General features: G+C 43.0%; 1 protein-coding gene across 1 annotated transcript in view; it reads left to right on the top strand.

The window, feature by feature from the left end:
* Nucleotides 1-25,618, top strand: part of LOC144506139 (FERM and PDZ domain-containing protein 4-like) — a 559,161-nt gene that overhangs the window by 495,587 nt on the left and 37,956 nt on the right. Inside the window, exons 5-7 of the mRNA XM_078231973.1 lie at nt 3,784-3,829; nt 19,235-19,339; nt 22,112-22,219. Of these exons, the coding sequence (XP_078088099.1) occupies nt 3,784-3,829; nt 19,235-19,339; nt 22,112-22,219 (259 nt within the window). The remainder of the gene's footprint in view (nt 1-3,783; nt 3,830-19,234; nt 19,340-22,111; nt 22,220-25,618) is intronic.

Here is a 25,618-nt window from a genome sequence, read left to right as displayed (position 1 = left end):
ACGCCGGCATCTCCACATCAGGCCTAGCAGCCAGTGATTGTCCCTGTTGTAGTGTCAGCTTCTCACCCTCATCCAAACAGGTGAGAGAGGGAGAGAAGGCCAGTCGCAGCAACTTCAACTTCAATCCTCCTGACTGTCACTTGCACAACAACAACCAGCAACAGAAAAACAAGTAGTGACTTTTTAAACAACTTCTCTCACCCAATGCTACCCCAAGCCGGGTTGGTGAGAAGAGAACATTCATTAAAGAGAGAGAGAGAGGCTGTAAACAGGCTCCCAGACAAACGGGACCTCAGCATTTAGTCATATAAATGCTGGGGAGAGGCGGAGTAAGCGGGTTAAATTCCAGGACTACAGGCAGTGGGCTATGCCCTTACTGGATAATAATTTTATGTTGTCAATAACATGAAGAAAGACAGAGATCTAGTCCTTTAAACCCCGCTTTCTCATTATAATAAATCGAGGGCAACTCAATGTGGCTCAAAGAATAAAAGGGTTTATTGTCAATGATACATAATTATTTACAAACAAAGGTCTGACAGAATGAACAATGCAACGATTCTCCATTCCTCCCTGGCACTAAGTGAGGATACTTCCTGACCCAGGATACGCCCCTCTGCACCTGATTGGTTCGGCTTCCCGCCTCACCATACCAAGTCCGGTCTGATCACATGGCCCTTGAGAATCACCCCCCCCTCCACTCCCCCAAAAGGAGTCATGCGACCCCACTCATCTGCCTCCCTGTAACGGTGGAGTGAAAGGAATCAGCTCAGGGCTCAGACTGTGCTTTTTTGCTTTTGGTTTGTTGTCGTGAAAAAATAAGCAAGAAAAAGAATAAGGAGGAAGGGGAAAGGGGGAGGGACTGTAGAAAGAACCATGTGTAACGGTGAAAGGATAGCTAGTGCCTTCAGTAGAGGAAAATCGCTCTGTGAGAGAAAAGTCACGATTAACATTCACATTTTGGGACGGCTAGAACCCATCTAAGTCACTCCCATTATGAAGTACGTTCGCCGTTCATTATTTCGTCCTTTGCAAGAATTTTCAGGAATGTAACCCCTACAAAAGGCCTTTACTGTAACATTGATGTTAATAATGACAGTTTATTGACAAATACAGCTTAAAACATGATTATGACTTGCACCTATGGTACTTAGGTTGTACCCCCTTGCAAATTTAAAATCTAAAACTATAAGGAATTAAATAATTAGCCTTTCCATGACCGATGTGGAGTGTAACCTAGAAGTGTGGAAATTTTGCTAAATTACTGAAAAGATTGTTCAAAAATCTTTTGCATGGTTCATGAATTATAGAACAGAATGATAAACTAGAAATTGTTGTTTGCACTATAAGTAAATGAATATTTAATGCCTAATATTGTCACCTGTATTAAAATATGACCTTATTTTAACTGTCTTCACCTATTGGTTGGGGGAAGTGTAAATTGTTTTGTTTATTGTTTTAGGAATGAATGAGCTGCAGATAAATGTATGACTGGCTGCCACAAAATAAATTAAGAATAAAATATATTATTTAATATAGATTTTCGCTCTTGAATTTGGAAGATTTGCTTGCACATTTTACAATCCAGATATCAATCTATATTTGTATCATAATGAAAATATGATTGCAATTTCTTAACCTGACGACTCATTGGTAAGTGGCGGAGGTGGTTGGGATTTGGGTTTCCATCCAAAACTTTTAGCTGGTCTTTACAACAGAGGTGTGGTTCCTGTAAACAAACTAAATTTCATATGAACCTAAACCTGGGCCCTTTACCTGCTAAGCCAAAGATGTTACATTGAACTGCATACAATGTATTGCACAAAACAGGCCATTTGGCCTAACTGGCCCATGTTAGTGTTTATGGTATACACAAACCTCTTCCCACCTTTGTCTAACCCTTCCTCATGTCCTCATCAAGCTTCCCCTTAAATGTCACAATGCTAGTTGCCTCAACTGTTGTATTCGGTTCCACAAGCCGTCCACTCCCTTAGTAAAGAGGTTTATCCAGAATTCTCAGTTGGAACTATTAGTCATTATCTTATGTTTATAGCCCCTAGTTTTAGTCCTTCCCCCACAAGTGGAAATACAACGAAAGAATTTTAATACCCCAAGGACAAGTTTGCCTGGGGAAGGAGGTGTTAAAATTTCAAAGATCTGTACCTATCCCATTCTGCTTAAAGATGCCAAATTACGACTTTAATGGAGGCGGGTCTCAAGATGCAGGCCTCTCAAAACATTTTCGGTCAAAATATTACCTTTATTGCAACAGTGCTTCTTGAAGTGCAGCATTTCTAGGTTTTTTATAACCGAAGACTTTAACAGAATCAAAACATCTCATTCTGGAAGAAGCTACATGAAGCTTTGTGAAAACAGGCCTAGGGGTATAACTACAAATTTAGACAAGAGTGGTGCCATGGCTTGTTTATAGTCATAGAATATGAAAATCTTATTACCTCCATCACTGAAGGATTTCACTATTGTTAGCCTTTTTGCCCATAGTATATCTCAAAAACTAATTGATGGATTTCAACAAAACTTGGTCCATCGATACTGTATTAGCAAGGAGGAACTAATTACTGTTTTGAAAAGATGCAGAGTCCTGGTGATTCATTCCACTCAGCTCACTCAAAGAAAGGGTGGGATAAACTCCCGTATTCCCGTTCGTTGGGCACTTCGTTTTTTTTTGGGAGAATCACCCCCAATATTTATAATTTCAGATTTGTAGTCACACATCATCAACCAAGCAGCCAAAGGACTCAAGAAAGTTGTGTCTTTGTAATAACATTGAGTTAACACATGGAGTCAGAGATGTGCACTGTCCTAAGTGCCCTTTTCACTTCTTGGGAACAGTTTTCTCCTGAGTTGAAAAGGTAGCTTTACATCTGATGGGCTTAGTACCAAGGAATAAACATTTTATTTCCTTGAAATCTTCCAATTCATTCTAGCATCTCTCATAAAAGAAAAATCTTCCTAACTGACAATTTTGTGCAATGTGGCTATAAATTCAAATTTATAGCCACATTCTAATTGCTCTAACTTGAGTTGAGGTGTGTGCAATGACAAGCTCATTGGACTTATTTGATTTATAATTATCACATGTACTAACATACAGTGAAAAGTATTGTATCTTGCGCGCTATACAGACTAAGCATACCGTACATAGGGAAGGAAAGGAGAGAGTGCAGAACGCAGTGTTACAGTCATAACTAGGGTGTAAAGAAAGATCAATTTAGTGCAAGGTAGGTCCATTCAAAGGTCTGATGGCAGCAGGAACGATGCTATTCTTGAGTCTGTTGGTATGTGACCTCAGAGTTTTGTATCTTTTTCCACAGTGTATCTACAGAGTGTTTCCAGTATTTCCGGCTTTTATTTCTTTCTATTTTAAGTGGAAAGTCGCTGTTTTATTTTCCCTCCAAACCACTCATTTTCCCTGACCAATGACCATTTGTGGTCCGTGGACAAATTGTCACAAAAATGAGGAGAAAGGAAATTCAGGTAGATCTCTTTAGGAATGAACCAGTTGATGATAGCTTGCTTTTCTTAAGCTCCGAGAAATTCACCTCAAACGTAATAAAACGATGAAGCCTGAACAAGACCATGTTCAATTAATTTTTTTCTCATTGTAAAAGAGAAATTGTCTGTCATACCCACAAATTGGGGCCATTGCGATAAAAGCTTTTAGCCGTAAATTAGCTAACAGTTTTATGTTGAAACCTCATGGATACTATAAAAAAAAGGTTTGAAAGGCAATACCACAATTGCATTTTTTTTCCTCAGCAGGAGCTGCAAGGAATCAATCATCTTGACAGTTGTTCAGCCATACCCTGTGAGTATAAATCTGCTTTTATTCTGTTTACTGTCTGTTTTTCTGTTTCATTCATGCTTTTAGCTATGCAGGATTAGGAATTTCTCTTTCCAGATATTCAGAAAAGTAGCTTGGCATTTTGGGGTAAACTTTCACCTTTAATGCTTCCTGGCGCAGCGTGACAATGTGGGGTAAAACTTCTCCCCACCATTTTTAGTCGCTAATTTAAAGAAATGTTTGTGCATTTTTAACTCCTTTTGCGACCGCAGCAATGTGGATAAACCTACACCGTATGAGTGGTTCAAGAAGGCACAAGCTTCTCAAGGAAATTAGGGATTGGACAACAAATCTAGCCTGATCAATGACACTCACATTCATGAGTGGATAGAAAGCAAAGTCTCAAGAGCTTTACAGCCAATGTGGTACTTTTGCAGTCACTGTGATAATGTCAAAAACAAGGCCGCCAATTTGTCCACTAAAAACCTCTACAAAGGTCAATGAGATAATGACCAAATAATTCATTTCATTAATGTTGATTGGGGAATATACACTGACCAGGACACTGAGAAGAACTCTTCAGTACTACTTCAAGGTAGTGACATTTGATCTTTGAAATGTACCTGAGGGCAGATGAGGCCGCAGTTTAACTTTACCTCTGGAAGGTGACAGCTTTGACAATGCAGCCCCCTTCCATCAGCGATGTGTGAAGTACCAGTCTCAATTTTGTTCTGAAGTCTTTGTACTGGGGTTTTGAAACCCATGATCTTCTGACTTAGAAGTAGGAGTTTCAACACTGAGCAAGGGAGGGACACTGAGATCAGGGGATCCTTGCAAAAACGGCACCTGAGCGCTCTGAAGCTGGGCTCGCCGGCGCATTTAGGTCCTGCCCCCCCCCCCCCTCCCCCTCAGTACTGGCACACAACTCACCACTCTCCCAAAAATCAACTGAGTGTGGAACAATTACAATTGCAGTCCAGAGCGCGATTGATAGACTGGTGTGGATCGCCCTCATATCCTCGCTGTTATGACACTTTTGGAGAAAATTCCACCCATGAAGTTCAATCCATCCCAGAAACACTAAAGATGAAAGTTTACCATGATATGTTCTCATTCTCCTTCTGAATTTCACCAGCATTACTTTCCTAAAGACCCCAGCGGAGATGCTCAAATTCATCCTAAAAATATTAGTTTAATTAATCAAATATAGAACTTCTCTGGTGTTTTCAATGCAGACACCTTACTTTTGCTACTAATTGAACAAAGTAAAGCCCCCATTCCTCTGGACAGTATGTGAACATATTTCAAAATATGATAAAAGCCATGGGTAGAATTCTACAGTCCCGTCACAGTAGGAGCAGGGCCATAAAATGCAGTGAGCCATTAAAAAGTCCATTGACTTCATCAGGACTGGAAAACCCCGCCAGCAGGAGGGACTGTAAAATTCCGTCACATATATTTTGAAATTTTTCCACCATTGGCTCTCAGCATAAAAGTGAAAAAAAGGCCTCACAGCATCACTTTGTGCAATTGAGGAATGCATTCAGTTATTAACAGGCAGACAAGCAAAGAAGATCTAGGAGTTCTGGTGATGATAAACTAGTAAGAGGTTTAACAACACCAGGTTAAAGTCCAACAGGTTTATTTGGTAGCAAAAGCCACACCTAGCTTTTGCTACCAAATAAACCTGTTGGACTTTAACCTGGTGTTGTTAAACCTCTTACTGTGTTTACCCCAGTCCAACGCCGGCATCTCCACATGATGATAAACTAGCCTAATCTATCACAAAGGGTAATTGATCTAAGCATTCTTCAGTATAATCTTCCTCCATTCCTGTCATCATCATCACAATATTTGCTGTTGTTTTGTCATTTCTGTGCGTTGTCTCAGATGAACGTTCTTCAATGTCATCATGATTTGTGTATTTTGGACCATAACACTGTGCAATATAGTTCTGAGTCAGTGTGTTTGAAAGAAAGTTATAGACCAACAAAATACTGTATGGCAGGGAAATAAACCATTAATACTGAAATATATCCTGCATACGTTGCAATATTCAAGGATATTCTACCTCACAATATCTTTGGAAGATTTGTTTGGTGGCATCTATTGATTTCTTCCTACAATAGCACTCAAATACACATGTATCAATTGTCTTTGTCACCCAGTTTCTTTCGCAAGCGGTTTGCTAGCATGAGAATATATAAACATCACACAACCTCAACACCTAATGACATTATAATTTTAACACTTGCGCCATATATTAAACTTTCATTTTATTTTTTCTTCATCTTTAAAACTCACATGAAGCACCATTCTCTTCCTAAGAAGATCAAGTATCAATCTGCAGCAACTTACCATCCAGGATCATGAATGTTGTCAATAAAGGATGCTAGTGGCCTTCTAAAAGATTTTGGGGGTGACCTCTGTTCTCTGGAATGAGGGGCACACTTAAAATCTGGAGAGACTCGGAAGACACAATCCACGCCAACCAGTTTCCGAGTTCCAATCTTCCAGCTCCCTTGCCGGTGGAATAGTGCGAAACACGCCGCAGGACCCCAGGAAGCTCATTTAAAACATTAACCTGTCATTAGTAAGCACTCTCTCCGGGGTCTCCACCCTCACTGGATATTCAGTGGGCACTGGCATGGTATCACACCGGCACCATTTACAACAGGTTCATGTGAAGGTCTCCCTGGGCGCGTAAAGATGAATATAATCCCTGGGAGGAGGGATATAACCAGGCTGTAGCCTGGCAATGCCCCCTGGCACTGCTCCTTGACACAGGTTGGCACTGCCAGGTTGTCATCATGCCCATTCCAACCTGACAATGCCAACCTAGGTGTAGGATCCTAACCTGTGCAGGGGGCAGGCTCCAGTGGGAGCCTCATAGAGGAGGGGGGTGGAATTCATTCAAATTTAGTTGTGGGCTGGGTAAGAACAGAGGAAGAGTTTAACAACACCAGGTTAAAGTCCAACACCTTTATTTGGTAGCAAATACCATAAGCTTATGGTATTTGCTACCAAATAAACCTGTTGGACTTTAAACTGATGTTGTTGAAACTCTTATTGTGTTCACCCCAGTCCAACGCCAGCATCTCCACATCATGAGAACAGAGGAGCAGGGGTGCCAGTGATGGCTGTTGGTGGGGGGTATGGGTGCTGGCTCCGACATTTGGAGGGGGGTGGGGGGGGCGGGGAAGGGACTGATGATCAGGTGGAAGGGGTCGTTTATTGGGGGAAGGAGCCGATGACTGGGATAAAAGGGGGAGAAGTGCCGACTCCAATCGGGGGTCGGGAGGGGAGTCCCTGAGACCTCCATGGTGAGCTGGGGGGTGATTTATTCGTATTATGATTGGGGCACCTTTTAAGATAATGCCCTGATCTCAGTGCAGCCGGGTTTTCCCGGCATATTGAGGCCCCGGTTCTCTGCATAAAGGCGTGAAACATGCCCACTTGATTTTTTGGGGTAGAGCGTCATAAGATCTGGAGAGAAAACTGGCATGTTTTTCTGTTTTCGCGCTGGAAACAACACTCTGCCAGTTTTTGCTAAGATTCCCCCCATTATTTATATTTGCAGATGAGGCTCATGATATAATTCATAAGTGAAGAAGTCTTGATTCAGTAAGTTATACACTGGTGCTAGGTTTTGCTGTTTTGGCGAAATGAATATCTAGCTGGGCAGCGCAGTGGGAAACTAATTTAGCCCCAATAGTGCATGCGCCCAGTTCAAACAGTAGACAGGAGGATGGTGTGTTAGGCATCCAGCATTTTTAGGTTGAGCTTAGAGATTCGAGAGAAGAGGGGCCTATGAGACTGTCAGTGAGCACAGGCCCCGTTACCAGAAGGAAGCAGCCAGCCTGACAGTTGCCTCTTTCCCCTGTTGCAGCAGGTTACTGCCCCATTTTGCACAACTCACCAGTAAAGATCAGAGTGCCCACTTTCGTTATCCAAATTATACCCGGCAGGAATAGGGCCAGAGTCAGAGGAAGATCTGCCTCCATCCCATTCCATGCTAGCAAACAAATGATCTGCAGTGCCCACAAGTGCATCAGATGGGTGTTAGGTACATTAGCCAATATTTCAACATTTTAGCGCTCTTCCTCATTGAATAGCAATAACAGGCTGTGTTAAGGCTGCCCGTTGTCACCACATTGCTGTATTTCCCAAAATAGAGGGGTCAGTGATGGCAATTATGTGGCCATCTGGGCAGCAGGTGCGTTCTGCTCCTAAGCTGTTACCATTTGGTGTTTTTCATATGTACCCATTGATTCACTCCATGCTACTGCTTCAGGTTCCCAGACTGTATCTTCCAGCATCTTTTTAGCTGTGCTACTGCATACAAGTGGTGGGAGAGATGCTGAATGTTATCCTATCCTGGAACACAGACAATAATCGCAGACTCCTATTCTAAGTGACAGAAAAGGGACAAGTTTTAGAATACTGGCTCTTGGACAGACATTCCAACAGAATTTTATTCCAAACTGCAAACTGCGTGGAGTTATTTTTATTTTTATGCATAGGAACCAGACATAAAACGATAACTTTTTCTCTTTGAATGCATCAAACAACTTGGGCACAAATTGCACTCAAACTTGGGCTGTCCCTCAAATACATTTGCATAATCATAAATGTAAAGATGTTCAAGAAGTGGTGCAATTGGACTGCGTTTTAGAACATAATAGTTTATTTTTCTCCCTGCTGCCTGATATAACATTCCTTGAGAGTGATAACTTGGTACAGCCAGATTCAATTGAAAAAGGATTTATCACAAAAAAAGATACAATTTTAATTTGAGTGTCTACTACTCCACCTGTGAGTAACCTGATTTTAAATCATAGAATCTACAGTGCAGAAGGAGTCCATCTGACCCATTGAACCTGCACTGACAACAATCCAACCCAGGCCCTATCCCCATAACTCCACGTATTTACCCTGCTAATCCCCCTGGCACTCAGGGGCAATTTTGTATTGCCAATCAACCTAACCCACACATCTTTGGAGTGTGGAATGAAACTGGAGCACCCGGATGAGAATGTGCAAACTCTATGCAGACAGTCACCCGAGGTCAAAATTGAACCCGCGTCCCTGGCGCTGTGAGGCAGCAGTGTTAACCACTGCATCACCATGCTGCCCCCTGATCTCAGTAAACCTTTTGGGCCGTGGAATTCAATAAGTCCTGATCAAGGCCTTGGAGATAATGCTGCATTATTGATCCATCTCTGTTACTTCCAAGACATGATGTGGAGATGCCGGCGTTGGACTGGGGTAAACACAGTAAGTCTAACAACACCAGGTTAAAGTCCAACAGGTTTATTTGGTAGCAAAAGCCACTAGCTTTCAGAACAGGCTGTCCCTTGGACAGCCTGTTCCGAAAGCTAGTGGCTTTTGCTACCAAATAAACCTGTTGGACTTTAACCTGGTGTTGTTAGACTTCTTACTTCCAAGACAGCCAGCAGATACATTTCATGTTACCTGCTTATTACCATAATAGTGGAGTGCAGCCAACAAGCACTAAGCACACTACTGAGACGCTGCATGCCTGAGCACAGGACACACTTTCATGAGTGGTTAATACCACTCAAAGCTAGCCTTCCTCACTCAAAGCCAGCCTGCACCCCTTATCTGCAGCAGATGTTGGAAGTGGTTGGGGCAGAGTATCCAAGCAGGAAGAACACTGAAGCAGGTCATAGGGTGCTGCAGGATTCTCCGTAAGCAGCACTGGAGTTTTTACTGTTGGTGTTAGACAGGAAGAGAGTGGTTTTCTATCCACAGGGGAACATGCTCGTAGACACTCAGAAGGCAGGTAGCCATCATCGTCAATGACAGGAGTCTAGCTCACTGAATTGGTCAAAGTCAGTGAATGCATCTTCAGATACCTCATATACACTGCTATTCATTTTACTGATTTACTAATAATCTCTGTTGACCATAACTTGTACCTCACATTCATAGCTTCACCTCATGCTCACACACTTAGCTGTGCTGCAAGCCTCACCTGCACATCTCACAGCTTACACATAGTGTCAGCTATTTAACCAAGACAGGCATATCACCCAAAACATTGCACCAATTCAAAGACACACTTTCTCTCTCTTGCAACACTTAACTGAGGGACAGGTGCATGTGCTAACTCACTGGAGGAGAAAATGCTGACCATTAACCAGTGCAGGGCTGAAAGCATCAAAGGTGACAATGTGTTCATCATATACTCCTCCTTCTCATATCCCACTTCCCCTTCATCCCACAATCTCTTATCATTTACAAGTTTCAGGTGGTGAAAGCCTGCACCTCTTGCTTCCCTCCCCCCTCAACCTGTCCTCAGCAGAACCCTACCTTTGTGCCTTTGTCCTTTCAGAAATGCAAGAACTGCAACCGTGCCAAGCAATGGTACAAGAGCAAGAAGGAAGTGATAGAGAACCACTCTGAACCACAGGCAGTCAGCAGCTCAGATATTGACACTATGTATACTTTAGAGGTGGTGTCTGCTGGTGGTAAGACACCAGGGAGGAATGGTTAGAATGATCAGAGGAAAGGCCAGCTTGTCAGACAGACACTAGTGAGTGTACAAGATTGACAAAGTTGACTTTTACACAAAGCATCAAGTGACTTGATTAAAACGTTGGTGTGGAATATTTGTTTTGCATTGGCCTTTATCTGAGCATTATGGCCAACAGGACATAACGATGGCCAATAACAGAGGGGAGTAAAGGTGTGGAACTGTTGGGGAATTGGGAATTATGGCTGCATTCATTGATATTGTAGTCAGCTAAGCCAATCACGAACAGCATACCTGAAAGGGCATATGTTGGTTGTCTCCTCTCTTTCCTCCTCCTCAGTTTGTTACTTTATACATAGTGGCAAAGGTTATGGCTGCGTGAAAGCAAAAGTGTGTAAAATGTACAAAGGCCATGATGAAATGTGACATGCACTCTGGATGAGCACTTGGCACAACATAACATTCAGTGCTATGGGCCAAGTGCTGGCAGATGGGATTAGGTGGGGGTTCAGGTGCTTCTAATATGTCGTTGCAGATTCAATGGGCTGAAGGACCTCTATGATCCTATGATAAATGAGGAAGTCAAAGATTATGGAGAACAGACAGGAAGGTGGAGTTGAGACCACAACCAGATTGGCCATGATCTTATCGAATGGAGGAGCAGGCTTAAAGGGTCGAATGGCCTACTCCTGCTCCTTAGTCCTATGTTCCAATGTTCCCTATTTTCCACGCATCAGATACTCGAGGGCAATTTTAACCCTGCTCATTGGCTGGAAACCAGGTGAGTTGGCAGTAAAAATCACTCAGGTTCCTTGCCCAGCTTGGAGCCATTGGGGGAATGACTGTTCCCGAATTTAGCCTACGCAATTGAGGAGAAAACAAAGACATCAGCCTTCCAATGCATGATTTTCCATCAGTACCTGCTGACTTCCCATCCGGAATGGGGTTTAAAAACAACAAAATGGAGGGGCAACCATTTACAATATGAGGTAGCAAGGGGGAAAGGAGGATAGTTGTTTGTTCAGAGGTGAAATGCTGAGAGACCAAGATATTGGTGTTATGGACAAAGACGAGCCCAGAGAATGCATGAGGGAAGATAGGAAATAAACTGGAGTAAGGCATATGAACGTGGCTAGCGACATTTCGGGAAGTGTGTCTTTGTGGGATTAGAAAGTGAAGAATGTGGCTGAGGCAGATTGTCTCAATCTTATTTACAAAGGAACCTCTGAACTCCTTGAATTTGTTGTTCGAGGTGAGAATGGAGAGAGCAGAAGAGGGGGATTTAAGAAAATGTTTGGTAGTGGAGAATGGTTGCTGCAGGTTATCTTTACAATCTAGCATGCTTCTGGATTAATGAACCATTTATCAAACAAACAGGAGCTGATATTTCGCACTCATTGTGATCCAAACTGATCTAATGATGAATGGCGCAACAAGTTGCACACCAGATGCATTCAACTTAGCGCCCCTTAGATAGAAGACTTAGCAGGAGTATAAGAAGGAGTAAGGGTTTTTCTCGAGATAAGGGTGTCAAAGACAGGGCTAACGGAATGAAAGAGCACATTAACAGTTGCAAAAGAAGGGTCAAAGACTGGGCATTGGGAGTTTCCACAGTAAGAAGTCTCACAACACCAGGTTAAAGTCCAACAGGTTTATTTGGTAGCAAATACCATAAGCTTTCGGAGCAGAGCTCCTTCGTCAGATGGAGTGGATATCTGTTCTCAAACAGTACACAGACACAGAAATCAAATTACAGAATACTGATTAGAATGCAAATCTCTACAGCCAGCCAGGTCTTAAATGTACAGACAATGTGGGTGGAGGGAGCATTCAACACAGGTTAAAGAGATGTGTATTGTCTCCAGACAGAACAGCTTGTGGAATTCTGCAAGTCCAGGAGGCAAGCTGTGGGGGTTACTGATAATGTGACATAAATCCAACAAGCTGTGGGGGTTACTGATAATGTGACATAAATCCAACATCCCAGTTTAGGCCGTCCTCATGTGTGCGGAACTTGGCTATCAGTTTCTGCTCAGCAACTCTGCGCTGTCGTGTGTCGTAAAGGCCGCCTTGGAGAACGCTTACCTGAAGATCCAAGGCTGAATGCCCGTGACTGCTGAAGTGCTCCCCGACAGGAAGAGAACAGTCTTGCCTGGTGATTGTCGAGCGGTGTTCATTCATCCGTTGTCGTAGCATCTGCATGGTTTCCCCAATGTACCATGCCTTGGGACATCCTTTCTTGCAGCGTATCAGGTAGACAACGTTGGCCGAGTTGCAAGAGTAGGTACTCTGCTCCGAAAGCTTATGGTATTTGCTACCAAATAAACCTGTTGGACTTTAACCTGGTGTTGTGAGACTTCTTACTGTGCTTACCCCAGTCCAACGCCGGCATCTCCACATCATTGGGAGTTTGACAGTGACGAGGGGAGCACTTTTCCCTGGAGTGGGCAGAGAAGGAAATGTGGTTAGGAGAAAGAAGGAGGGTGTGAGTGGATACTTGTGAAGTGATCTGAGGTAACCTTATCTGTGATTGGGTGATTCTAGAGGGATCGTGTGAGATGGCAAAGTTGAGTGGCTGTAAATATGGGTCGAAGACTTTTTATTGATGGAGAGAGGACAGTGAGAGCGAGACGGAAAGGTGAACTGTGATGGAGGTCAAAATTCCCATGGGCAATGAGTGATTCAGTGTTGACATTGAAGGAGACATGCAGAAAGGATATCTTGATCAGAAACATGGGATGACACTTGGATTGGTGTATTTTTTTTGAAAAAAACTAGGGGTGGGATTCTCCCAAAAAAATTTGATGTGCCGAATTCGCGTAAACACTGGAGTAAATCCTGCTGTTTTTTTCAGCAGGATTTTCAAAATGAATCTCCCACACACTGTGCATCAAAGAATGCACTGGCGTGAATCTTATTAAAAAGCTGTGGGTGGGGCCTATCCCCACTGGAGAGGTCGGCAGCATAGCACTGAGCGAGCCATTGCACATGCACCTATCTGTCAGCACCAAGATCAGCGTATGCCCAGTAGCCCCACATTGCCGGACTCCCAATCACTGGCCAGTTCAATCGCTGGCCAGCCCCACGACCATGCAACACTGCCCCTCCGGGTCCCCCACCCCGGCCTGCCTCGATCTTTCTTCCCCACTGATCAGGCCCTGACCCGCACAGGTCCTGGCCCCACCTCTTTCACGCCTGCACGATGCCCAGTGGCCAGTGCCACTTTGCCCCTTGGGCAGTGCCAGGGGGCCAGGCTGGCATTGCTAAGCTGGCAATGCTCAGGCAGCATCCCCCCTTACACCTGACCTCCTGGGGGGTTTCCGTGGCATGCCTTCACTCCAGCGGGGTCAGCCGCCAGTACCCCGCGAGTGGGGAGCTGTTGCAAACCCCATTGGAGTGAAACACTCCTGGTGGGGGTGGGGGGGGAAGGCTAGCGGGCCCGGAGACTTCAGTCCCATGCTCGCTAATGCTATGCTAATGGCCATTTACATCATTTATTCAGCGCTGCGCCAATTTCTCGCACGGAGCTGACAACGCCGGAATTCCATCGGCCAGAGATGCGTGGAAGCCATGGCGCCCAGCAAGAAGCCCACTCGCTACATGGCCTCCGCTTATGTCTCCCGGCCCGTTGCGCCACTGGAGCAGCGCAACAGGCTGGAAGAATTGTTCCCAAGGATTTTAAAGGCAAAGTGTAAGGATTGATCAAAGAGGATGTGCTCAAAGGAGGCAAGAAGATGGACAAGAAGGAAGGGCCTATATTAAAGTTTAATGATTAGAAGCACAAGGTCACCAAGGCAATTTGGGCAGGTCAGGTAGTGCGAAGTAGAGCATCAATAAGTGCATCAATACCTGTGCGTCAAGTCTTTGTCAAGACCTCTGACGTAAAAGCAATTGTCCACAATAAGGTCGTGGATGGTAAGGATCCTACTCACAAGCAACCATTCTGGAGGGAGATGTGAGAGGGGGGCAATTATTGATCTGCTGGCAGAGTGCACCATTGCACCAAAAAGTGGTTTCGCCCCAGAAGCCTGAAGCACAAGGCCATGGACAGCAACTATAAGTGGACTTTTACAGTAACACTGGATGCTAAGTGTAGTCCTGTTTTCTGATTGGCCCATATGTGGGTTTGTACAGTATTGCTGACTTAACATTAGGGACGTTTGGTGGCCAAAATATTCAAATCATGATTATGACTTTTCAATACCCACTCTGGCTGCTTTAAAGTTTGTTTTAAAATCCGTCTGGCAATGGCAACAAGGCTAGCTGTAGAGAACTGATGCCAGCACACATTCCGAACTGTTTTCTTCAACACATAGATGACAAGAAATGCATGAGAAATGGCTTCAGAAATAAGTTCTCCGGAAAGGTTTTTGATAAATGCAAAGCACAATATGCTTGCTGAGCGTGGTGGCAGAGATGTGAAAAGTCGTATCCTTGGCTGTGCTCCAAAGAATTCTGCAGCTCATAATTAGGAGTGCAATTATTTTCTTTGGTAGCATCATCATGGTGCACTGAGACAGCATTGAGTATATATTAATACTTCAGTTACCTTTTCACTCATCTGTCAGTGCTTCTGTCCACACACACCCATACACACACATGCGCATGCACACACACCCATATGCATACACACATATGCGCACACAATACTTATACACCCATATATTTCTTAGCCACATTTCATAACACTGGAGGATTTTAATTTATTTGTGTTTCACTCTTTTTAGTGAACCATTTACTGCTAAAAATGCATTGCTTTATTCGAACAAGTCTTGATTTCTACTGTTCATGGAAAAGTTGACCAATCACTGCTTCATTTGGGATCAGAATAGCGTCAGGTCGAATAAATTTTTACAGGCAGTGTCGAGACATGCAGTATCAACACTGACCAGATGATCTGGGCCAATATTCCATTCTTGCAATAAGAAAACCAACTGCCTTTTTACAGGCTGTGGAACGAAATGATTACCACATCATTCATTCAAATGCCTGAAAGCCTGAAGGGCGGCACAGTGGTTAGTACTGCTGCGTCACAGCACCAAGGAACCAGGTTCGATTCCCAGCTTGTCTGTGCGGAGTCTGCACGCTCTCCCCATGCCTGCGGGGTTTCCACCGGGTGCTCCAGTTTCTTCCCACGGTCCAAAAGATGTGCTGGTTAGGTGCATTGACCATGCTAAATTCTCCCTCAGTGTACCCGAACAGGCACCGGAGTGTGGCGACTAGGGGATTTTCACAGTAACCTCATTGCAGTGTTAATGTAAGCCTACTTGTGACACGAATAAATAAACTTAAGCTTACTGTTCATATAGCTGGTCACAGTTAAATATGGTCCAGTGGTTTATTTAGATTAGTTGTATGCTATTGATTATTCTCCTTCCTGAAGCTTATAGAACATACAATTTGTGTTCTAAATCTCATGGTCCCCAGAGTTACTGAATGTACAAAGTTCAAAGATCTCAGATATTAATCTGCACACAAAGTTTCATGGGCCTCAGAGCTAGTCTGTTTATTACATTCATTGGCCACAATTAATCTGTTTTCAAGTGTTTAATAGAACTCAACGGTTCTGAAATTATGCCATGGGGGTATTAGAATGCAACTGTTTAGCTTGTTGCTTTGAAATTCTTCTCTCTGCTTTTTGACATGAACTAAATGGTTTAATGTTTTTGCTCAATGATGGAAAGATGAATTTTGGATCTGCACATTTCAACATTATTTCGCAATGAGAACACGTTATTTCAAAGTGTTTCAACGTTAGTATCCAACAATGTACGTAATAAGAAATCATGATTTGGAAAATAGAATTTGCACAAGTACAGAAGAAGGTATCCCACCATTTTTTTTTCATTTAAACCCACGGAGAGAAAATCAAAGTTATATTTTAAAAACCCACTGGTAATGTTATTTATGGATGTGATTTATATGTTCTTTTTAACATGTATGTTTTATCCAACTCTATTTTAAAACACCTGTTAATTTTCTTGATGAAAGTGTATAAGACGTCTGCTACTTTGTCAGTTTACATGCTGCTAAACGTCAAAAGAAGTGGATGCTTGAGGCTCACCTAATTACTTCTTGGGTAACTTCACCACCTGATATACCATCAATAGGAAAAGACTTTCAGCCCTGTTCTGTGCAGAACTTAATTTATTTCAGTTGGTCAGGCCCATGCAGTTGGGTGATGGTTGATTTGGACATCATTGATCTGAGTTGCCATTAGTTGTAATGGGTCAATTGATTGAAACTGCAAGAGTATAAAAATAACACACATACGCCAACAAAGACAAGGAAACCATTGGAAGCACATTAGCAAATGCACTGTGTAGTAATGAAGCTAGCAACAATTCTCAGCGCCTCTAAGATAATAAAACATCCCAGGGACATTATCAGAGAATTTAACAACAAACCACAGAAATAGATCTCAGCGCATTTGACCAAAAGCTTGGTCAAAGAGATAATTTTTAAGGAATGGAGTAAAGGAGGAGAGAGAGAGGCAGAGAGATGGAGTGGTTTGGAAAGATAATTTCAGAGCTAGAGCTGACAGCACAGTGGCTACTGGTGGAGCAAATAAAATCAGGCTGTGCAAGAGAGCGGAAATGAAGGAATGCAGGAAACTCGGAAAGTTTGGGGTGGTGACTGTGCCAGAGGAGGTTACAGAAAAAGTGGGCAGCAAGGCCAGGGAAGGATTTTAACACAAAGATGAGAATTTTAAAGTCAAAGTGTTGCCAGTTGTAGGTCCGTAAGATGTGATGGAGGAGCAGGACAGGGTTTGGATTAGAATTATAGAATCCATATAGTGCAGAAGGAGGCCATTTGGCCCATCGAGCCTATGCCAACCCTCCAACAGAGCATCCTACCCATGCCCTATCCCCATAACACCACTTATTAACCCTACCAATCCCCTCAACCCACACATCCTGAGATACTAAGGGGCATGGCCAATCAACTTAACCCGCATATCTTTGGACTGTGGGAGGAAATCAGAGCACCCGGAGGAAACCCACATAGACACGGGGAGAACGTGTGAACTCTACACAGAAGTCACCCAAGGCCAGAATTGAACCTGGGTCCCTGGCGCTGTGAGGCAGCAGTGCAAACCACGGTGCCACCATGCTGTCCCTTTGAATATCGGCTGTAGGATGCTAAGAGCATTAATCTATAGAGGGTGGTACTGAGACCACAGAGTAATCTGGAAGCAACAAAGGCATGGCTAAGGGCTACAACAACAGATCTCCTAAGATTGGGGCAGAGATGGGTGATGTTACGGATTTAAAAGTAGGCAGTCCTGGTGATGGAGAGATTATGAAGTCAGAAGCTCATCGGAGGATCAAATCAAGATGCGATTTCCATTATTATTTTATTTTTGGATCATGTACACTTCAGATTGTCATAAAACAGATTAGAATTATAGAATCTCTACTGTTCAGAAGGAGGCCATTCGACCCTTCGATCCTACACCGATAACAATCCGACCCAGGCCTTATCCCCACCACCCAACATATCCACCCTGCCAATTCCCCTGACATCAAGGGGCAACTTAGCATGACCAATTAACCAAACACACATGCCTTTGATTAGTTTAAGTCATTTGTAAAATAAATCACTGAAACTGAAATAATGTGCACATCATAGTTTAATGTTCGTTAGTAGTAGAGTTATATATATTTACAATAAATTGTGTCTGAGTTGGGATTATTCAGGAAAGATACTTTGATTGAGTTGAGATCATCTAGTATTTGTTCTTGTCAAATTGCAGTGATTTCCAGTCAGTGCCGGTGGTCATTGACGTTGTGACTAAAACGAGGATGCAATATAAAATGGATGCCACTACAGTCAGTAAACATTGTCTATATTTGAGGATGTTGACCTCATTCAGTAACATGAAAACACTTCCGAAACATCTTAATGAGAAAAGTTTCCTTAGCTGATATTAGAAAACTGACAAGAGAAGGTTTTAATGAGTTGTAGCCAAACTGTCAACAAGAAATTGTTAATAGTTGGGGGATTGTTATGAAGTCGTTCGTGATAAAGCTGCCTTCACATGTATTATCCTTTACAATACTCAATTTCCGTGATGGATTTTAAAATACACCTTCATACAACCTACAGTACTGGCATTGTGTGAATTTTATACAGCTTACTGCCATCTTCTCAAGGGCAACTAGAGATTGTCAATAAATACTTGTCTTGCCAGTGGTGCCCAAATCCCTCGAAAGAATGAAAATTAATTCTCATGCTGAGTGAATTTGTGCTATCAGGCAGTATCACTGGGCACAGTTGCAGCATTGCCACTTGATGCCAGGTTGGTGAAAATTATGATCAACTCTCATTGATCTGCTCAGCTTAGTCACCTTGGCATGAGGTGATGTTGAGCTGAGGTCAAGTGCTTCCCTAAAACAAGAGGTGGGGCAAGTGTGATGCTTAAGGGGTGAAATTGGCAGTGTTGTCAAATTGGTGCAGAAGCCTTGGAAGGAGTCACCCATTGACTCACTTACACCGGAGGATAAGTAGAAGGTAATAAAAGCAAAATGAAACAACAAAAGAAAATAAGAATTTAAAATACAACCTTTAAGACAAAACAGGGTACAGAATGTTTCTGCATATCGTTTCTGCATACCGAGCATATCATTTGTTTGCTTTGCATCACCAATTCCGAGTCTAGTCCCAGCATGGGCTGACACTGAGCTGCCAGGTACATAATGAATTTTGTCACCCCTTCCTTACCTCAGAGATTTTTATTACTTCGAATGATATAGAATTTACAGCACAGAAACGGGCCTGAACAACCTGTTACACTTTATGTTGTAATCAAAATGTTCTGGTGGACCGTAAGGCAGTTTATGGTTGAACTGAAAAGACCTTTGAGCACTCAAGTTAATTAATGGTGCCATGAGCAATTCCCAATGCCTAAATCTTGTTCCCTGTTTCAGTCTCCCAAGTCGGCCTTTATGAGCGCAGCCAAGAAGGCCAGGTTGAAGTCCAACCCAGTGAAAGTTCGTTTCTCGGAGGAGGTCATCATAAATGGCCAGGTTCCGGTAAGTGGAGACAAGGCAAGTATGGTGCATTTCATAGACATATGGGACACTAGTACCTGCCACTGAGATGAACGACTTTCTTGCCGAGCATATCGTTTGTTTGCTTTGCATCACCAATTCCGAGTCTAGTCCCAGCATGGGCTGACACTGAGCTGCCAGGTACATAATGAATTTTGTCACCTCTTCCTTACCTCAGAGATTTTTATTACTTCGAATGATATAGAATTTACAGCACAGAAACGGGCCATTCAGCCCAATTGATCTGTATCAGCATTTATGCTCCACATGAGCCAGTTCCCACTCTACTTCTTCCCACCCTAGCAGGCTTTTCTTCAAATTTGAAAGGTTTACAACCCCAGTAAGATATGTAACTGAGAGAAATAGATCAGATCATCACTAAACATTTTTGACGATAGTTAGTGAACTATGACAAAGCTAGCGTGGGGCTTTCGTTCCATGTAACCTGCAACACTGTTGCTGCATTTAGAGTATGAATCAGTAGGTACCTTAAATCAATAGGCACCTTCCGCATGAAATAATGTTCTCACAGTTGTTCAGCTGGTCAGCAAGTTGTGCAGTGTGCAGTTGTTTGCAAACTTGCTGAGCTTAAAATACACTTCTGTTCAGTCAGAAGAATGTAATCTGTCGGGGGGCAAAAAACCCTAAAGCTGCAATAAAGAGACTCATCTTTCATCAGCAAGATTTTACTGAAAGTAAAGAATGTTTCTCATCCTCATGACAATTTAATGTTGCAACTGAAATGGTGTTGTCCTGTCTGCTAAAACCGAGATTGCAAAAAATCAAAGGGACACATTTAGTATGTCATTTTGTAGGGTAAACTTTACAAGATGCTGCATGCAGTGCAGAGTTTTGTGTGACAGGAGAGCATATTCGACATTTGCAGGCAGAAGGCCATCTGCCTGATTCACAGCCCCCATTCTTTTCTGTTAATTAATTAAACCAAGTGGGTGAGAAACCATATGGGCCACAGTATTGGAGCACTCACCTCTTTATCCCAGTTATGCACTTTCATTGCACCAAACTGTACACTAAGAGTACCAAGTTAATGTAGCCAAATATACAGTTCCATTTTATATATCACATTTATCAAGATTAGACACAATATTCTTTTATGTCACAGGCTTGTAACAACTGGAAATTAATGGTTGAGTTTAAAAATAGCACAGCCATTAAGGGAACTAATTATTCATTTACACTATCTAATTCTGTTGCATAAAAACTTAGCTGCTGCAAACCAAGAGTAAAGATTACAATCAAACTAACAGTCTTGATTCACTAGATCAGCTAGTTTGAAGTTTCTGTTGCTTCGTAAAATTGACCATGAGACAGAGTTTGGAAAACCATTTGCTAATTTTAACCAACAACCTCTTAAAACATTCTGCCAGCATGCAGAAATAACCTGCTAATCCCTGACTTAGATACCAACTACACTCCCATCAAAAAGATCAACATTATAAAAGCTCCGACCCAACATTCCTGATCCATTTTCAACTCTGGCCTCAGAAACAGTATGTTTCCTTCAGGTTTAAGGGATTGTTGTTTTAACCTCGCTATCTGGCTTCATGGTCTGCCACAATTACCACTTTGCTTTAATTGGGGCCTCAGGCCTTGTGCTTCTTCCCGCCTTGGTATCTTGGGTTTTCCGACAGCCTCAGGCCGAACTGTCTCAACCAGTCTTTGCGTGCCACTTTCTCCCGTTCTGTGCCTCAGTTCCCCCCTTCCTGCCTAATCTCTCAAGTCTCTCTGCTACCAAATATACATTTGGTTCCTGGATCTTGCAGAATGGATCAGGGCCCTAATTCCAGATCCACTGCAACACCAATCTGAAGGCCATCTGGTCTAAATATAAGGCCCTTCTTTTACATCCATGAGCCCAGTTCTGAGCCTTTCCTTCCTTCACCTCACCCAACTCTCTTCTTTCCAGAGCGCAGTTCAAATCCTGCCTTGAGTCTCAGTTTTTGTTTCATTTTAGAATGTATATATTATAATATGTCCCATTCAGACCAGATCCTCACCAACAACTGGGTACATTTTCTTTCCCATCTTGATGCATGTCTTAACCTTTAAATACGACAGAATGTACATTTTCAACAAGTCAGGGAATAAACATCAATAGACTGCATAAAGACACATTGGGAAATGGATAATAGAACAGACACAGCAGAGTACAGATCATAGTAACAGCAAGACAGGCAAACAACAAAATACTATAGAGACAAAATTGCGAAAAAGTGAGTGCGAGTCAAACAGAGAGTAAGAAAATGTCAAAGGCAGAAAAAAGGACACTAAAAGAGGTCGGATGGGAGGGAAACTGAGCTAAAGAAAGATAGTGTGAGGAATTTTACTGCCTCGCTCGTCCCGAAACCATAAAATCCTGCCTGAAGTCAACAGATCTTTCCATTGTCTGCCCCTCACCCACTCCGATTCGCGTGGAGGACGGGCTGGTAAAATTCCGGCCAGTATTTCTATTTTTACACTTTGAGAAATGGCACAGGAGGTCAACTCATGCTCATTTATTTTTTCCAAATTTGGTAATCTGTATGTTTTCTTCCAGGAGTAGATCATCCACAAATTAACTTCTGTAAATTTATGATGAATGAATATTCTGAAGGAATCTAATGTAACAAGCATTTCACAGTTCAGTCTACTGACTGGAGATAATGAGGAGAAAATGTAATCATGTATGCTGCAGAAATGCCACTGCAGCCCTGGAAAGATTAGACTGTAACATGCCTGTCTTGTCTTTCACAGGACACTGTCAAAGATAATTCCCTCCTCTTCATGCCGAATGTATTGAAAGTTTACCTTGAGAATGGACAAACTAAATCTTTCCGATTCGACAACAGCACAACAATGAAGGTAGGTCTTTGCTTACAGTAAACAGTGCAACCAGGCAGGGCTGAACCTTTGCTTTTCAGTTGCTGTGCAGATATAGGACTTAACTGCATCAAGTGCATAGGTTCTCAGGCCTTGTAGAACAGCCTGAACCGTCTTCTAACACTGATGCTGAATGTATATGACCGGTGCTATTAACGAGCTGTATAAATATTTGCAGTTTCCTCTAGTGGCTTGTATCTTTGAGCTGAAACATTTCTAATCCTGGGCCAGTACAGTAAGTGCATTTTAAGTATTAAGAAGCCAACTCTTTTTCATTTTTGTCTTGTAGAGGTAAGGAATATCAATTCTGCATCACACCTTCACTTTGGGTATCCAGAGCATTAAGTCACTCACAGGTCATGTGCAATGTGCAGAGCAAAATGCCTTCTGCTTAAACCCCGAACTACACACCTCAATGGACAAGTGCAAGCTTTTCCAATTCTAAACTTTACCCTTTCACCTGTAACTGATCTGAGGTTAATTTTAATTTCAGCTCACATGCAGTACTTGCAGCTATCAAAGAGAGGAAGCTTCAACTTGGACAAGATTTGACTAAGTGTTGTCAGTATTCCCTGGGACGAATGGCAGAGATAAGGAGCCTGTTTTGAGGGAGGGGTGGGCAGGTATTTGTTAAAGCCAACGTGCTGATATCCTGCAATATTTTATCTTTCTCCAAAGAGAAACGAAGTACTATTCCGAGGGAATAATCACTGAAGAGATGTGTGGCACATGCTAATTAAAAAGTAGTCTCTGGCTATCTACATGCTGGATGTACAGGACAGTGATCAGAACAGTCAGTAGAGCAGGATGCAATCATTTAATTCAGCAAGGAAGTGTCCGGATATAGTGATTGTCCCTCTAAGGACAACACAGCAGAATGGGGTCACCTGGTTTGAGGGACCAATTGGGACTGTGAGTGGATAATCACCCCAGGTGGTGGAGCCCTGCCTTAGGCAGAAGACAGGCTGAAGACATGTAGAGACTGGAGCAGCTGGTGAGGCTGTGAACTTCTGTACAAGTTTTTCCTTATTAATAAATACACTTTTTGTTCCTGATGAGGTCTGTAACATACATCATTACAACCAGCTTCATTAAAAATGTTTATTTGTTCATAAACAAATATGTCAGCATATCAGAATACTTATGCTTATCATTACCATGGCAGGAACGTGTGACTGTTCTGGTCCTTTTCTTCTGCAAACCCAAACAAAAACAACTTGTCAAGGCAACATCTCAATCCACATTTTTAAGGAGCTGTTTAATTTGCTGAATAGCACTTTTAAAAGAAGAAATGGGGAGGGATAGAAGGGAATGAATTCAGCATTAAAGGGCAACAACAACAAAATGATAATTCTGACCTGCCAGTAAAATTCAAGTTGGGAAACTTCCAGATCCACAGACTGTTGAGCATTGCTGCTGGAACCAGAGTGTCAGGCTAGAGGATGTTTAACTCTCATCCACCCAACTCGGTGATCAGTAAAAGCAGAATTCTCTCTGTGCCACTACTGAATGACGAGCCAGAATTTTCCTGGTCCTTTGGGAGCAGACTGGGAGGCAAGGGCTGCCAAAAAATGGTGTGGTAAGGCATCAAAAGAGAGCCTGATTTCTTCCTGCTGTCATGTAATATTACCAGTGGTGGGTAAGTTGGCAGCTTGAGTACCCGCTCTAAGGCAAATCAAACCACATCGGTGGCCAGTTAAGGGCCACTTTCTGACTCCATGGGAAATTTGCTGCATTAGGAGGACCCACTGCCTTATGGGGTGACCACCAGATGAAACTTGGCAGCCTTCCAGAGAGTTCCAGTCGAAAGCTCTCCTTTGTGCATACTCCATGGCCTTCTGAAGGCTGTAGCCATCCTCATAGTAATGTTTCTGCTGACACTTCTCTCTCCAACACCAAACAATTCCCATGGCCTACCATGGTCCCAGCATCCCCCCCTTAATGCAGCATCAAGGGCACCCGGTCCCTTGTAGTGACGCTGCTTGGGCTGCTGAGCTGCCAGTCCTGATTGAAAAAGGTGAAGTCACCATAGTCCCAGATGACAATAGGCTGTCCTCCCCTTTGAGGGGAGAGCTGACTGGTGATGATTTAACGTGTGGATCACTGCACCTCAGGTGAGAGGCAAGGTACTGTCCAGGTGGTAAACTCCTTAACCTCAGTCATCTCCATGCCAAAACTAAACTGACCACCATAGACATACATGATCTACAGTTTGCAGATGACTGCAGTGTCATTGCCCCCTCTGCAGAAAATTTGCGAGTCACTCTCAATCTCTTCAATTCTCCACACAAAAGACTCTGTCTGTCCTTGAATGTTGCCAAAATGCATATAAAAACCCACACCTGGTCAGCCAAATATTCCACCTCCACATACGTTGAGAGAAGGACTCTGTAATATATTGAGCACTTCCCATTTCTTGACAGCCACCTCTGTCAAATTGATGAGGAGATTCAATATAGGATCACTGCACCAGCTCAGCCTTCTACAAACCACATCAAATCTTGACAACAAAAACCTCCACAAGTCATCCAATAATCCTAATGTAAAGAGGAGTTGTTGTCACCACACTCCTGAACTGCAGTGACATCTGGACTGAGACACATGAGCACTAGAGAAATTCCACCCACAATGTCTCCACCACGTGCACTGGATTGAATGGGAGGACTGTCAAACAAATGCTAATGTCCTCCTTGAAGCCCCACTCCACTCGCATTCAGGCAAAACTCCTGTAAAATCATCGACAATGGAGTGGACACAGTGCCTGGCTAGCTGAGAGATGTCTCTCAGCCAACCAGCTCCTGTTTTTGCAACTCTCAAATGTCAGTGTTCCTGGAGAAGGCAAAGCACACACTTGAAGGGCATTCTGAAACTCTCCATGAAATGAGCTGACATTGACATTAATAACTGCGAGGAGCTTGCAACCAATTCTTCAGAATGGGGACAAGTTATCCATCAAGCTGCACCACGCTTTGAGTCACAATATCTTGACGTTGAGGAGAAGGCAGTGGAGAAGGAAAAAAAGGAAGCAAATGCTGAACTCTTGATCCCACCATCCTTTTTTTTATTCATTCGTGGGACATGGGCATCGCTGGCTGGCCAGCATCTATTGCCCATCCCTAGTTGCCCGAAGACAGTTCAGAGTCAACCTCATTGCTGTGGCTCTGGAGTCACATGGAGGCCAGACCAGGTAAGGACAGCAGGTTTCCTTCCTGAAAGGACATGAGTGAACCAGATGGGTTTTTCTGACAATCAACATTGGTTTCATGGTCATCAGTGGATTCTTAATTCCGGATTTTTTTTATTGAATCAAATTCCACGATGTGCCATGGCAAGATTTGAACCTGGGTCTCCAGAACATTAGCTAAATTTCTGGATTAATAG

Source organism: Mustelus asterias, chromosome 17 (assembly GCF_964213995.1).
Source record: "Mustelus asterias chromosome 17, sMusAst1.hap1.1, whole genome shotgun sequence".
In the NCBI taxonomy this organism is placed as follows: domain Eukaryota; kingdom Metazoa; phylum Chordata; class Chondrichthyes; order Carcharhiniformes; family Triakidae; genus Mustelus; species Mustelus asterias.
Note: the sequence above shows the minus strand (reverse complement) of the source record. Positions and strands in the feature narration are given on the sequence as shown.